Raw genomic sequence first — 13,265 nt, 5'->3', positions numbered from 1 at the left:
TTTTGTATTTCTTTTTATGGCGAGACCAAAAGACATTTATTGTGTATATCTAATAGTCTAGATCCTTCGTTGGTGAGGGTATCAGCTAGTCGGGGTGCCCGCCCGCCCTCACTGGTGCATACTGATTTTGTTTTTCAGGAAATGCTTTTGGGTCTCTGGGCTGTTTCTAATCTAATTTGACAATGCGATATTTACTGATTGCTGCAGCTCTGGACTCGATTGTTTTCTTCGTATGCCTTAACTGCCAAGCTAACTAGATTGCAAAGTTGCCAAGCAGCAGAGTTGGGCGCAATGTTTTGGATAAATGCAATCTTCGAGTTGCGCTTGCATGGCTGCCACGTACTGCGCATCTAATCAGCGCTTTGCAGTCGCTTACAGCTGACAGACAGGGGGAGAGACAGAGATGGAGAGAGCGAGAGGGCGAGAGCGAGTGAGATAGACACAACAACTTTTGGAACAATCTGCGAGCTGCAGGAAAACTTGCCTTTTATTGTGGCACATGTGTCTAAGTTACTGAATAAGATGCTGCGCCTTTTAGATGGAACCACTTTGGCTTTATTGTTTTCAGCTGCAGTAACAGAAACGAGCAAGAGAGAGAGAGAGAGAGGGATATATATATATTTGGGCATATGCATATACAGTTATGCAGCTAGCTGCATTTTTGGGTGTGAGAATGGGAATTGCGAATGGGTTTTATTGTCTTTACGTTCTCTTATTGTTCGCTTCTTGTTTCCTTGCAGATACTTGAGTCTCAAAGGCCCACTTCAAGGAATTTCACTGTTTACCTAGCCAAAGATGGCAAGACAGTCAAGAAAAAATACCATAACAACAACAATGGCAACAATAGCAACAACAACAATAAAAACCACTACAGCTACAAATTGAAAAACAATAAGGAGAGCATGCCGACGAAGAGAGTTGCCAATGAAGAGGAAGCAGCTACAAAATCCACTTCCGGTGACGACAACGACAGTGCCAAGGACAACAACGGCAAGAAGAACGATGAAGTCGACAGCGACAACGAGCGGAATGGGAATGGCTATGGCTATGGCTATGGGTATAGCAATGGCAATGAGAATGGCGCTGGCGCTGGCGCTGGCACTGGCTACGGAGATGAGGACACGGGCGAGGACAATGCGGAGGATGGGAAGCCAAACGCGAACTTTGACAGCAAAAGTTTTGCGTATAAAAAATTTAAGAACATGCACGAACAGCAAAATCAACAGAGCCAAAAGGAGCAACAGCAGCAGACGAAGCAGCAGCAGCAGCAGCAGCATCAACAGGAGCAGGCAAATGCCAATGGACCGGCTCGCCAGCAGGAGCAGCAGGAGAGGAATGCTGCACGGCAATGGCAACGTGAGCAGCAGCAGCAGCCGGCTGTGGAGCAGCTGTTTGATTCTATTGAAATATTAAATGAACGAAAATTTAATAAAGCGCTCGGCCAATCAACGTTGCTAGCCGCAGAGGACGTCGCTGGCGAGGACATTATGGCAATCGGCGATATTGAGGACAATTTTGGTAATGATAAAGTATTGGCGGAAAACATTAAGTCCGCAATTGACAATGATGAATCAGCGGTGTCCAAGGAGATGATAATGTCGCCAGCAGAGACCAGCACCACAGCCACGCCCTCCGCCAGCACCAGCACGAGCACCACCCCAACCACCAGCAGCACCAGCACCACACCGGCGACAACAACAACCCAGGCAGCTACAGCACCAGCAGCACCCTCTGGCAGCTCCAGTCGGCGCGATCTGCTGGCGCCCATCGGCCGCAAGCCGAAACGACATGGCAATGGCCACAGCGCCATGTCCTGGCCCGGCAGCAGAAGCTACGAGAAGAAGAATTACGGCATAGGCCGCCTTCATGCCGCTGACTTTGAGCTGAACGCCGAAGACGTGGGCGAGCTGCACTACTACGACGGGGAGCAGCATTCGCGTGGCTCGGATGACGGTGCTGGTAAGACGGAGACCAACTACTTGAGTAGCTATTTGGGCCATATGGTAAATGGAACCAAGCAACAGCAACACCAGCAGAAGAAAGAACAGAAGCAGCCGCAACTGCAGGAGCAGCAGGAGCAACGTTTTCTAGATGACGTCGAGCAGCAGGGGGAGCAGCGGACGTCGCAACTTGAATTGGAATCTACATTGCGTTATCAGCCGGGTAAGTCATTTGGGCATTTTGTGAGTGGCAAAGCTTGTTCAAAGTCAAGCCAAAATAAATAAGAAAGCTACAGATCGAGCTGATGGACTGGCAAATACCCTGCATGCAGCAGAAAAACTAATGCAAAAAATCATAAATATTAAATGTGTAAATACAAATCCTAATCGAAGCCTAGATAATTCTTTACTCTTGCTGAGCTACGTTCAATATATATAAATGGGCGTGGCTGATACCCATTCAAAAGTACATAAGCCACATCCCATTCAAATCTCTTTTTCAGATTCTCTGTCAGTCTCAGTCATATATGAATATTACTACAGAGTATTTCATAGTCAGGCAGTGCCGAATAAAGTGCTCTTATTTGAAATATATACACATATATATTTATATATATATACATAGCTAAAAATGTACAGTAAGCCACGGGCTAAACACACAAATGGGAATCGGGACACGGATCGGTAGAGTCAGGGGCGATGGGAGGGGGGGGAATGCAGACAAAACGTCAGTCCAAATGACAAGAGACACTGCATGCCACACACAATCAGAGGGGAGAGACTTGAGCGCTGTGAAGAAGCCGCACAGTGGGCAATAAACGAAGCACGCGTGCATATAAATTTTGAATCAGCTAGACTGACTTAACCCTATTCCATATTCGGTTACCAATTTTGATTTTACATTAAATTTCAGTCTATGAAATGGGAGTTCTGGTAGAGTTAATGCTGTAATCAATTTAATTCTTCGACTAGTTTTGCTATCACACAATTGTTTGAAATTGTAAATAAAATAGAAATTTAACGGATTTATTCAACTATTGTGTTGCATCAGTAGCCGATTAGATGTGAAAACTCAAATGAATTTCGTAATTTCTGTGGTGTTTCCGACACTGTTTGAAAACTGTGGCTGGGCATCCAAAGCTCACATGCTTTGAATTGGTTTCCCTTTATGGTTTCTGCTCTTTAATACCCTCGTTGAATGAGGTATTTCAGGATATAACCGATTGGAAGCAATGTATGTAACGCCCAAACAGAAAGTGGCGTGGCCGATCCCATATTAAAATGTCTGCTAATACATGTGAAAGATCTTGGCGTAAAGAAGTGCTAAAGACCTGAAATCTCTGGTATCGGAATTCGTAGTTTGCATATAAACTATCCCAGTATATAAAATTGTATTTTTTCCACGCGATTCACTAAATATTTTCCACTTCCTAAGATCAGAAATATTTCAATGCAAAAGATATTTAGATATAAAATTTCCATGAAACTTCGTCTATAGCTCGACTTATGTATTATTTGAGGCTCGATTGATGAGGGCATCGTCAAGTCGCTCACTCCCGACTGGACTTACTTTGATTTGCTCATCTGGACGGGACTGCAGTCCACTAAGCTGGCGCTTGTGCTTTAGCTGTCGACCGTAAATTGAAAATATGTTAGGCAAACCCCAATTGAATGCAGCTAAACCCCCTAGAGGATTGGGACGTTGCGCACCAAAATTTCCGACCGCATTTGCCAAACGAAAAGTCTCTTTAATATGGGTGCAAATGTGAATGCTCGAATACGCGTGTGTATGTGTGTGTGTGCTCGGATGTTGCCTTAATTAGTTTATGTGCCTTGCCGAACTTATGCAAATTCAGCCAGAAATCAAACGGACTAAACTTTGCCGTCCGACGAAGCAAGCATCCAAGCACCCCTGGGCTGCCACTTTATTACAACAGTTTTATTTTGCGAGTTTTCGTTTTGATACTGGGGACCTATTTAGAGCTGGACATAGCGGGCATATTGGTTTTTATAGAGCCTATGTGACCCGGACTGTGTGAGATGGAAGCCATGTGCCATGACTCCTATATAAGAAATAAGAGCAAAATCCGTTTGAATGGATCAGTCTCTATATCAATTGAACTCTTGATAGAGATTATACATTTTCCGTAGATTTAGTAAAGAGCTCAGTCTAAGGCTTAAGTCAAACCTTTGCATGCCCTTGCCCATTTCTCTCAAAACTCGCTCGAATAAACTCATTTTTACATTTTGTTACACCATTCAAAGTAAACCAGGATATCTTCTAGTCTAACAACTTCATCCCATTAAAGAGACCATTCGGTAAATTTTTTGAAATCTATATCAAAAATTTAAGTTTTTCTAGAGTTCCCTTCCCCATATCTCTAAAAATTCTCAAAGCAAACTTTTTGTTTAGACCATTCAAGTCCAGCCAGGATATCTTCGATTCAAGCTCCAACCATACTCTCACTTATTTTCTTATCTTTTTTTTTTCTTTTTACCTGCCTCAAGCAATAAAGCCAACAAAACGGCAAATATTGTATAGCTCTGCATCGAGCCGTTGCTCAATGTAGAGCATGTCTCGAGGGCTTCCCCCCCACACACATATATCCCGCGCTGACCCGCAAACTACACAAAAAAAAAAAAAAAAAAAAACGAGAAAAAAAGAAAAGAAAGTAAAATAAAAATGAACTTCGCACTGCATTCATTGTAGTGGAGGAGTCGCCCCTGATACGTGCCTAGACTGCCAGAGGTCCTGTGCCTGGCCGCATCTTAAGCCAGTCTCCAGTCATTCCGTTAGATGTGTGCTTGGCCGGCGCCTCTGCCTCTGAGGGCCGTTCGATTTTTCATGATATATTCAATTTTGGGTTAACTTGAGACTTGAGACGGACAAAATTTCATAAACTTTGTCCAAACTTTCCAATAGCCCAAAGTAAAATAATTCAAATAGATACTTATTTATCAAATTGGTGAATAATAAGCAGCAACAGTCATAATGATGATAATAATGACGATTATGCTTAATCTATACGCCCAAGAGAATTTTGTTGCTTTTTCGGGTATCCCGGCTCCCTTGAGAGAGCTACAAAATTGGTGCCCAGACTGTACAAATATTTTATTTATTCTAAATCAAAATAAATTTATTTTTACCTATTTAAAAAAGTTTTTCTTAAAAATCATATATCTATTAATTATTATAAAATTGAAGAAAATATTTTAAAATTATTTTATGGTAACCATTTTAAATAAATAATGTAAATATATTTGTATCGACTGATTTTAATTTCTTGTTACTAATTTGTATATTTATAAAATACATTTTTTGTCTTCAATTATTATTTATTAAAATTTTCATTATACGTTTAATTATTATTTTACACTATATAATGTTGAAGTATAATTAAAAATATATATGTTATATAATTTTATACTATAAGTTTCATTGTTAAATTGATCATTTATATATTTTTAAATTAACGTGAATATAATTTAAGCGAAATTAATATCATTTATACTCTTTTGCTATGAAAAATATATATACATTTACATTTTAAAAAATGTTTTATTGAATTATATCTATAAACATATACATTTAAACAAATTTATAAATTTATTTTTTATTGATATAATATAAATTAAATACACTTTTTGGGTAATGAAGATAAATTCTTATAATTGTATTTAAATTATGCTGAGCTTAATTGGAAAATATTTGTTAATAAATTAACCAAATAGTAGGACAATTTTTTTCTAAATAAAAGTAAAATTTACCAACTATTAGCGAATTTTTGATTTTGTAATAAAATACCTATTTTACTTTTATTCTGTTTAATTTACGAAATATTCACATATTATTCAACTGAACTTCTCCAAAAGTTTCGTTACCCACCTCGCTGTGTGATGCTTGCTTGGGTTTTGTGGCGGCGATGTTGCTGCCTCACTTTTATGCACAATCAAATGAAATGAATTGTGGTCTTATGGCCAACGGATTTTGTGGTCTTAGATGAGCGTCACAAAAACAACAATAGCGGCAATAGTAACAGCAGCAACAGCAGCAACAAACAGCAACAACAACAACAATAGCCATCTACAAATACGGCGATTTGTTGTCCCCGGGACTAATAGAAATCTATTACTTCCGAGCGAGCGCATCGTGCCGAGACTCTCAATTCCAGCATTCAGTCCATGCCTACCTAATATGACTCTCAATCTCTATTGCAGATGCTACGACAGCGTCGCCGTCGGCCTTTGAGCGCTTTAAGGCGCTGCGGCGCAGCAGTCGCCGGAACGGCCACAAGAGCCACAAGAAGCGCTACAAGGACTATCTGAAGCACAGCAGCGCGCTGTCGGTCAAGCAGCGCAAGGATCGGGAGCAGCACGCGCAGAAGTGGCATCAGCAACGGCAGCTGGCTGAGAAGCAGGAGCGGGAGCAGGAAAAGGAACGGGAACGGGAACAGCAGAAGCAGCAGCAGCAGCAGGAGCAGCAGCAGGAGAAGCAGCGTGAACGAACTGAACAGGAAACCCACGCCCATGCATCGCCAATCTTTGCGCTGGGCGTACGGCCGCAGCGCAACACACCGAAACCGTTCTACGAGGGCCAAGTGAACTACTACGACCATCAGGAGGAGCAGCCGCTGCAGCCCCTGGGCACTCACCACACCGAAATGGAGCGTCTGATTGCCAGCGATAATGACAATTGGTATCGCCGCATCAGTCCAGTGTTGCGCAACGGCATCAAAAGCACTGAGATGCATAAGCAGCACCAGCAGCAGCATCAGGCCAATCATCATCATCATCTGAAGCATCATTATCATCAGCACCATCACCATAAGCATGCACGCCAACGTCTACCGAATCCGTATCAGCGCAAGGCCCCAGCTCAGCTAGCGACGCCGCCGACAACGCCACAGCCGCCGCTGCCGCCACCGAAGCCGCAGTTGGGCCACCAGATCACCGAACTAGAGCAACTGGAGCGCTACTATGCCAAGTGGCCGCATCTAGCACGCGTTCAGTTCCAGGTGTACGACGAGCACTACCGCGAAGCTCACCCGGAACTCTATGGCGACTACGATGCGGACGACGATTACGAGACGGCTGCCGAGCTGGAGGAGGCGCAGCAGGATCATGGCGCGGAGGCCAATCTGCCGCCGTACATCAAGAAGTACAACCGACGCAACAAGCAGCTGCTGAACCTGCTGGAGGGCACGCTGCCGCCACCGACGGCCACACCGTTCCCGGGCATCTGGAGCGGCTCACAGCTGCAGCCGGGCCCGCATGAGTCGGCGCCCATACGAGTGGACGATGACTACGTGAAGCAGAAGCGACGTCGCTATCAGCAGCGCTACGAGGACGTCTTTGCCCAGCAGCACAGCAGCAGCAGCAGCAGCGGCGTCGGCAGCGGCAGCGGCAGCCCCACCACGACTCCAGCCACGCTGTCCAGCAGCCCGGCGTCGCAGCTAAACCAGCTGCCCGAGGAGGACAAGCAATTGGATGAGCATCAGCTGACGGCTGCCGTTGATTTCTGGCAGAGGGAAGTCGAAACGAAGGCTGGGTCCAAGCCGCCGTCGCCGCACACATCCACCTCGAAGCCGGCCCTGTACAAGCTGCCACTGTACCCGGCCATCGCGGGCAGCTTCCTGGGCACGCCGCGCAGTCGCAGCGCCCAGTTCGTGGCGAATGTGTCGGGCCGTGGGCAAGGCAGCTGGCATCCTGCTGCTCCGGCAGCTCCGCTCGGCGCTAACAACCATGTGGATGCCCATAATGCGACAGCTCCACCGTTTTCGCCACTCAACTCGTTTGTCTATCATCGCGTGGTCGACGGCATTGGGGCTGCCTCCTCGCTCTCCTCGTCCTCGCTCAGCCGCAAGCAGCGTCTGCCCTTTGTGGCCATCACGGATCGGCGGCTGGAAAGCGTCGGCGCGCACAAGTTGGCCGGAGAGCAGCACAAGGAGCTCGAGCAGAATCACTTTCCAATGCCTTAAGCCGCTCCAACAACACGATCACGCTCAGCGCAAGTAGAAGAAGAAGAAGAACAGCAGAAAAAAACAAAAATAAGAAAAGCAAATGATGGAAAACTAGTTCGAACCCAAGCGAAGCGCGTGGAAATGGAATCGAATTCAATTAAGTTCGTGTACAAGCATATCAAATTTAAGAGTGGAGTAGTGGAAGGGAATCGGGAAGAACGGATTCAAAAAGATGATATCTAGAATTAAGGGCGGAATGAAAAGAGCAGACAATGAAGAAACCAGAAGCAATTCAGACCGATGAATGCGACAGAGCAGCAGCAGTGTATAAAGATATCGGTAATCGAGCGCAATTAATCGATAACAAACGAATTCGCACGTATATCAACGTTACGTTTCGACGTGGTTCCAAACGGATTTCCTTTGCTTACCAAACTTAAGCCTAAACATCAATTTTGAGTAGTTGCTTTCGAATAAAAGTCTTAAGTTTCGAGCTATGAGAAACGAGCACTAGCTGTAATTGGTTGTTTTTTGTTAATTTTAATTTTAATTTTTTTTTTTTATAAGAACTCTTGCATATTAAACATAAACGGCAGACGTTATAGGCAATTAAAAATAAAATAATAATAATAATAATAATAATAATAATAATATTAAAAAAAGAAAAAAATATTGAAAAAAAAAAATCGAAATATAAGCTAAGATTTTTTTTTGTGTATGATAGTAACTGACACAAACAACCAGAAGAATCGCCACAGTAGAGACGCAATTACCCCACACACACACACATATATACACACACAGTAAAATAATTGTAGGCATAATATATATAAACTTAAAGAGCCTGAATGTATGCAACACAATTTATTCGTTCGACAAAGCTGGCGATAAGAATGAGCGAATACATATACATGTAATACTCATAATGCCAGACACTGATTTGATTTTGTAATTTGGCTTTGATTGTAGCGTGAATAAAATTGCTTTTTTTATCCAGCGACTAAAACTTGTTTCAACAGTTCGAACATTTTTCAGTGCACGCAGCATCAAATAGGTTTCAAAATTAATTCAAAAGCAAAGAAACATCAAAAGAAAAGGAACATTTAAAAGAATAAAAAAAAAATATTTAAGAAAAAAAAAACAATTTAAGAAACGAATATATTTAATCACTAACGTTGTATTGAATGTACATAGTATATGTATTGTAGAATCACAAAAAAAAAAAAAAAAAAAAAAAAAAAAAAGAAGCAGTAAACAAGTAAAGGCTACTTATTTAATAAACCATTTGAAATGTAAAATCTATTTAGTTGGCTTCAACACACAACACAAATAAAAACAAAACAGATATGCAAATTAAAATAAAAAATAATTAAATCAATAAAATTGACATAAATGTTATATATTTATATGGTTATAATGCTTTCAAGGTAGGCAGGCTGGATCACGAATGATACGACTCGTACTTTAGTTTCAATAAACAAAGTTCAGTTTTGGTTGCGGTAAGTTTTTGGTTGTATAGAAATATTAAATATACGAATTTGTTCATTTGAATTTCAACTTCTTAATTATCAGTGTCTGCTATACATATAAAGAATTATTAATCAGACTAGAGTATATATTAAGCAAATTTTGAACTGTTAACCGCGATAACCGTTAACCGTTTTACTGCTCACCGTGCACACTCTGCTGGCGAAATCAAACGAGAAATATCATACTCACTCCCTCTCGCTCAAAGCAAGAGACTTCGATTTCGTTTCGTTTTTATTTTCTGTTGAGCGCCTTGAGTGGAACTATGCGTGTGACGCTCTCCTAACATCGTTGAGGATACGATTGGCGCACGCACAATGAGACACAGTGCAAATAGATCAAGAAGTCAATGCGATTGGTCTTCACACTCACATACACATCACACATTCAATTCACGTACGCTATTTATGTGCTTAGGGAGCATAGATTTAACATGCATACCAATACATACACAAATGACTCTTTGCTTCATTTCACTCAGCCAAACGGTTGGGGAACAGCCAGAGCGAAACAACAACAGAAACGGTTATTAACCGATCGCGAACGAAGTCGCTGATGAGCCGATGCAATCGGCAGCTCTCTGAGTGTTTTTTCAGAGTTGGGGTGAAAGCCACTAATAAGTACTGCATATTATGCAGACATTGAGAAGCGGTTAACAGTGAGCCATGTAATCTTTTTTTTTTTTTTAAACTGTTTAACATATGCAGAACTTTATTATGTGACCACGTTAATTTTTTCGCTGTAAATATAGACTCAGTAAATATAATTTAAACAGGAGAAAAAATATAAATTCTGAATAATTGAAAACAAATATTTAACAATATCAGCCATATATTAAAAACAATTATTAATCTCCAATGTAAAATGATTTAATTGCATTTAATAAATAAATTGAACAAATATTCAGAATGTAATAAACATTATTTTATATGTATGCTAGAAATTATGATTCTCAATTTGCAAATTTGGTTTATTTGAACCGCAAATGAACACAAACTCTACAAATATTTTACTATCATAGGCAGGCCTGTTTGTGATTGTGTTTTTGATCTAAAATGCCTTAATATAATCTAATTTAATGCCAATCGTTTCAATTTTGAAAATTTGAGGTTTCCTTGAAATATGCTTTGCCAAAATTTAAGTATAGTTGAAAAGTTGCATGCTGGTCTTAAAGCAGTAAGCTAAATATTCAATAAATTTATGTAACGCAAAGTATTAAAATTCAAGTAAAGCGTTATTATACATGTAACTAACTACCAGGCAGCAAAAAGGGAGAACGAACCAACAACAACAATCACAACTAACAAACTTTTAAAGAGCAGCAACGATACCAACACACAAACACGTACACACGCACACACACACACACACATAACTACTTATGTGGTAACATTTTAATGGAATGAAATTCAATAAAGCAAAACTTATTATTTACGCACAACTTTTTGAAGTTTCTCTTGCGATGCAGATAAAATAAAAAAGAAGAAGAGCAAGAAGAGCATTGATGGCATGATACTCGCTCTCCCATATGGGCATGCCCAAGGGACGAATAATATATATGAATATATTTAAATAAATGTATGCATATATATGTATATATATATATGCATGTGTATATTGTATGAGGAATATATACATACATATGTATATGTAATGTGAAGTGCATTGTCTAATAACTTAGCGTCGCATTATTAGAGTAGTGTGCCTTGGTAACACTCAAGTTGGTAAGTAAACTATACTCCTTAGCATTCACAAATTGCTACTTCAAGAGAGTGAGACAGACATATAAAAGAGAAAGAGATGGCATGTGGGCCTCTTGAAGAAAAGTAGAAGGAGCTGCTGAGGATTAACACAGGGGACTCGTTGAAGATGGATCGATGAAGATAGAAAGAGACTATGCTAAGCCAGCTCCGATATGCATATAGATGTATATTCTAAAATCTTAGTAGATATACATACATATATCCAAAATTTTAGTAGGTAAACATATATTTTATGTATGTATATACATATATATATATCTGCTATCATCAACGAGACTGCTCGACTAGGAGATACCCTGAATCATTCTGGAGCACGCGCTCTGCTAACTGCGCAGTAAGCAGCGGCTGCGCTTGGGCTGCGCTTCAATGTGGGCAATATTATGAGATCTTTTGTAGACATACAATCTTAATGAAACTTTCAGAGCGTAATCATATGGTCAAAAAGTGTGTACATTCTAAAGCACAAGTCTCTAGTACTCGAAATTTACAAATTGGGGGCGTGGTGTCCAAAATCTGTAAATTACAAAATCTTTGTATCCATTAACTTTATATACAACGCAAATTTGAAGTCTCCAGGTCTAAAATTGTTCAAATTAGGCTGAAAAAACAATGTTGATTTTTCGATTATTCTCGATAAAAAAGTTATCAAAATAATATAAATAAACTTGTACTGCCTATGGTATACACGAGTATGCATGCCAAATTTCAGCTCTCTAGCTCTTATATCTTCTGAGATCCTTTTGCTCATACGGACGGACGGACGGACGGACAGGGCTATATCGACTCAGCTCGTCGTCCTGATCAAGAATATATATACTTTATGGGGTCTGCGATGATTCCTTCTGCCTGTTACATACTTTTCACAAAACCATTATACCCTGATTTCCCATTTTCAATGGGTTCAGGGTATAAAAATATAATAAATATTTTTAGAAGCAATTATCTATAAAAATGATATATTTATTTTCAAGAGTAAATCAAATAATATTTTAGACATTCAGGTAAAAAAAAACTTTACTCAATTTGCACTTGCATTAAATATTTCGCTCATGTATTAAGCTCCATAATGGGCACATCAATGGCAAACAAATGGCTCTGAGAACTTGCAAGCCGGCAGCCAGGTCTGATTCCGATTCCGATTCCGATTCTTATTCAGATTCTGGTTGGAATTCGGGTTGCTGTTCAGGTTGGGTTGGGTTGGCTTGGGTTGGGTTGGATTGGCAATTCTATTGGCAATGCCAATGTCATTTGCATGATGCTCGAGTGGCTGTGTGCGTTTTCGCATTCGCATTCACTTAAACGCTTATAAGTGATGCCGATGTCGATGCTGGTCCCGGTGACGGTGCCAATGGCATCGTTTGGTGCACTGCAAATGACGCACTAACGGTAGACAAAGTGCCGCCTAATGCCCGGGCGCCCCGTAGCAAATTGATGTACTCCACTCAGCTTCAAATGCGTGTAACAATATCTTCAGGATGATAGAAGCTGCCTTCAATGCTGCACTACTTTTCAATTACAGTTTCTTCTCGCTGCGCCTCCTGCCGCAGCCCCTGGCAGCTCGCCGGCAGAGGGGCGTGAAAATCTGTCACTGGATTTGCATAAAGTGCTGCAACGCTCGCTTTTGCATGCCACGCTGCCATTTGCCAAATAATTTCAATTCAATTTACAACCAACTTAAAAAGAATGCCACCAAACCCGTGTGGCGGCAGCTCAAGAAATGCCACATCCAAATATATTCAACTGCTCTATACTCTGCTGCCGCATGGGGGTGTTCGGCCACGGGCATAGGCACTGACTGCGCCATCTCCTGCGCGGGGGAGGGGGGTGTGGGAAGGGGACGGACATTGAGAAACTCGCCATGGGAGGCGATGGCAATTGATATGAGTTATTGCACAAGAATCTGTAATAAAAGGCGTCGCTCTCTGAAGCGACAATCAGCTCAATCATCTGACTTTACGATTCGCTCTGAGTACGCCCTGGCACCGTGCTGCTCAGGTGCTCACAGGTAAAGCATCACAGGTTCAGCATAAGCACATCAGGCATTGCAGTGCTACCTTAAAGGTTTGCAGCTCATA

At 41.3% G+C, this 13,265-nt stretch overlaps 1 protein-coding gene across 1 annotated transcript in view; it reads left to right on the top strand.

Moving 5' to 3' along the window:
• LOC6584080 (myb-like protein P) overlaps positions 1-10,171 on the top strand; it is a 63,510-nt gene extending 53,339 nt beyond the window's left edge. Inside the window, exons 3-4 of the mRNA XM_002009704.4 lie at positions 741-2,163; positions 6,159-10,171. Coding sequence (XP_002009740.2) covers positions 741-2,163; positions 6,159-7,918 — 3,183 coding nt within the window. The 3' untranslated portion in view covers positions 7,919-10,171. The remainder of the gene's footprint in view (positions 1-740; positions 2,164-6,158) is intronic.
• Positions 10,172-13,265: the final 3,094 nt, after the last annotated feature.

Source organism: Drosophila mojavensis, unplaced genomic scaffold, assembly GCF_018153725.1.
Source record: "Drosophila mojavensis isolate 15081-1352.22 unplaced genomic scaffold, ASM1815372v1 contig_136, whole genome shotgun sequence".
NCBI lineage: Eukaryota > Metazoa > Arthropoda > Insecta > Diptera > Drosophilidae > Drosophila > Drosophila mojavensis.
Note: the sequence above shows the minus strand (reverse complement) of the source record. Positions and strands in the feature narration are given on the sequence as shown.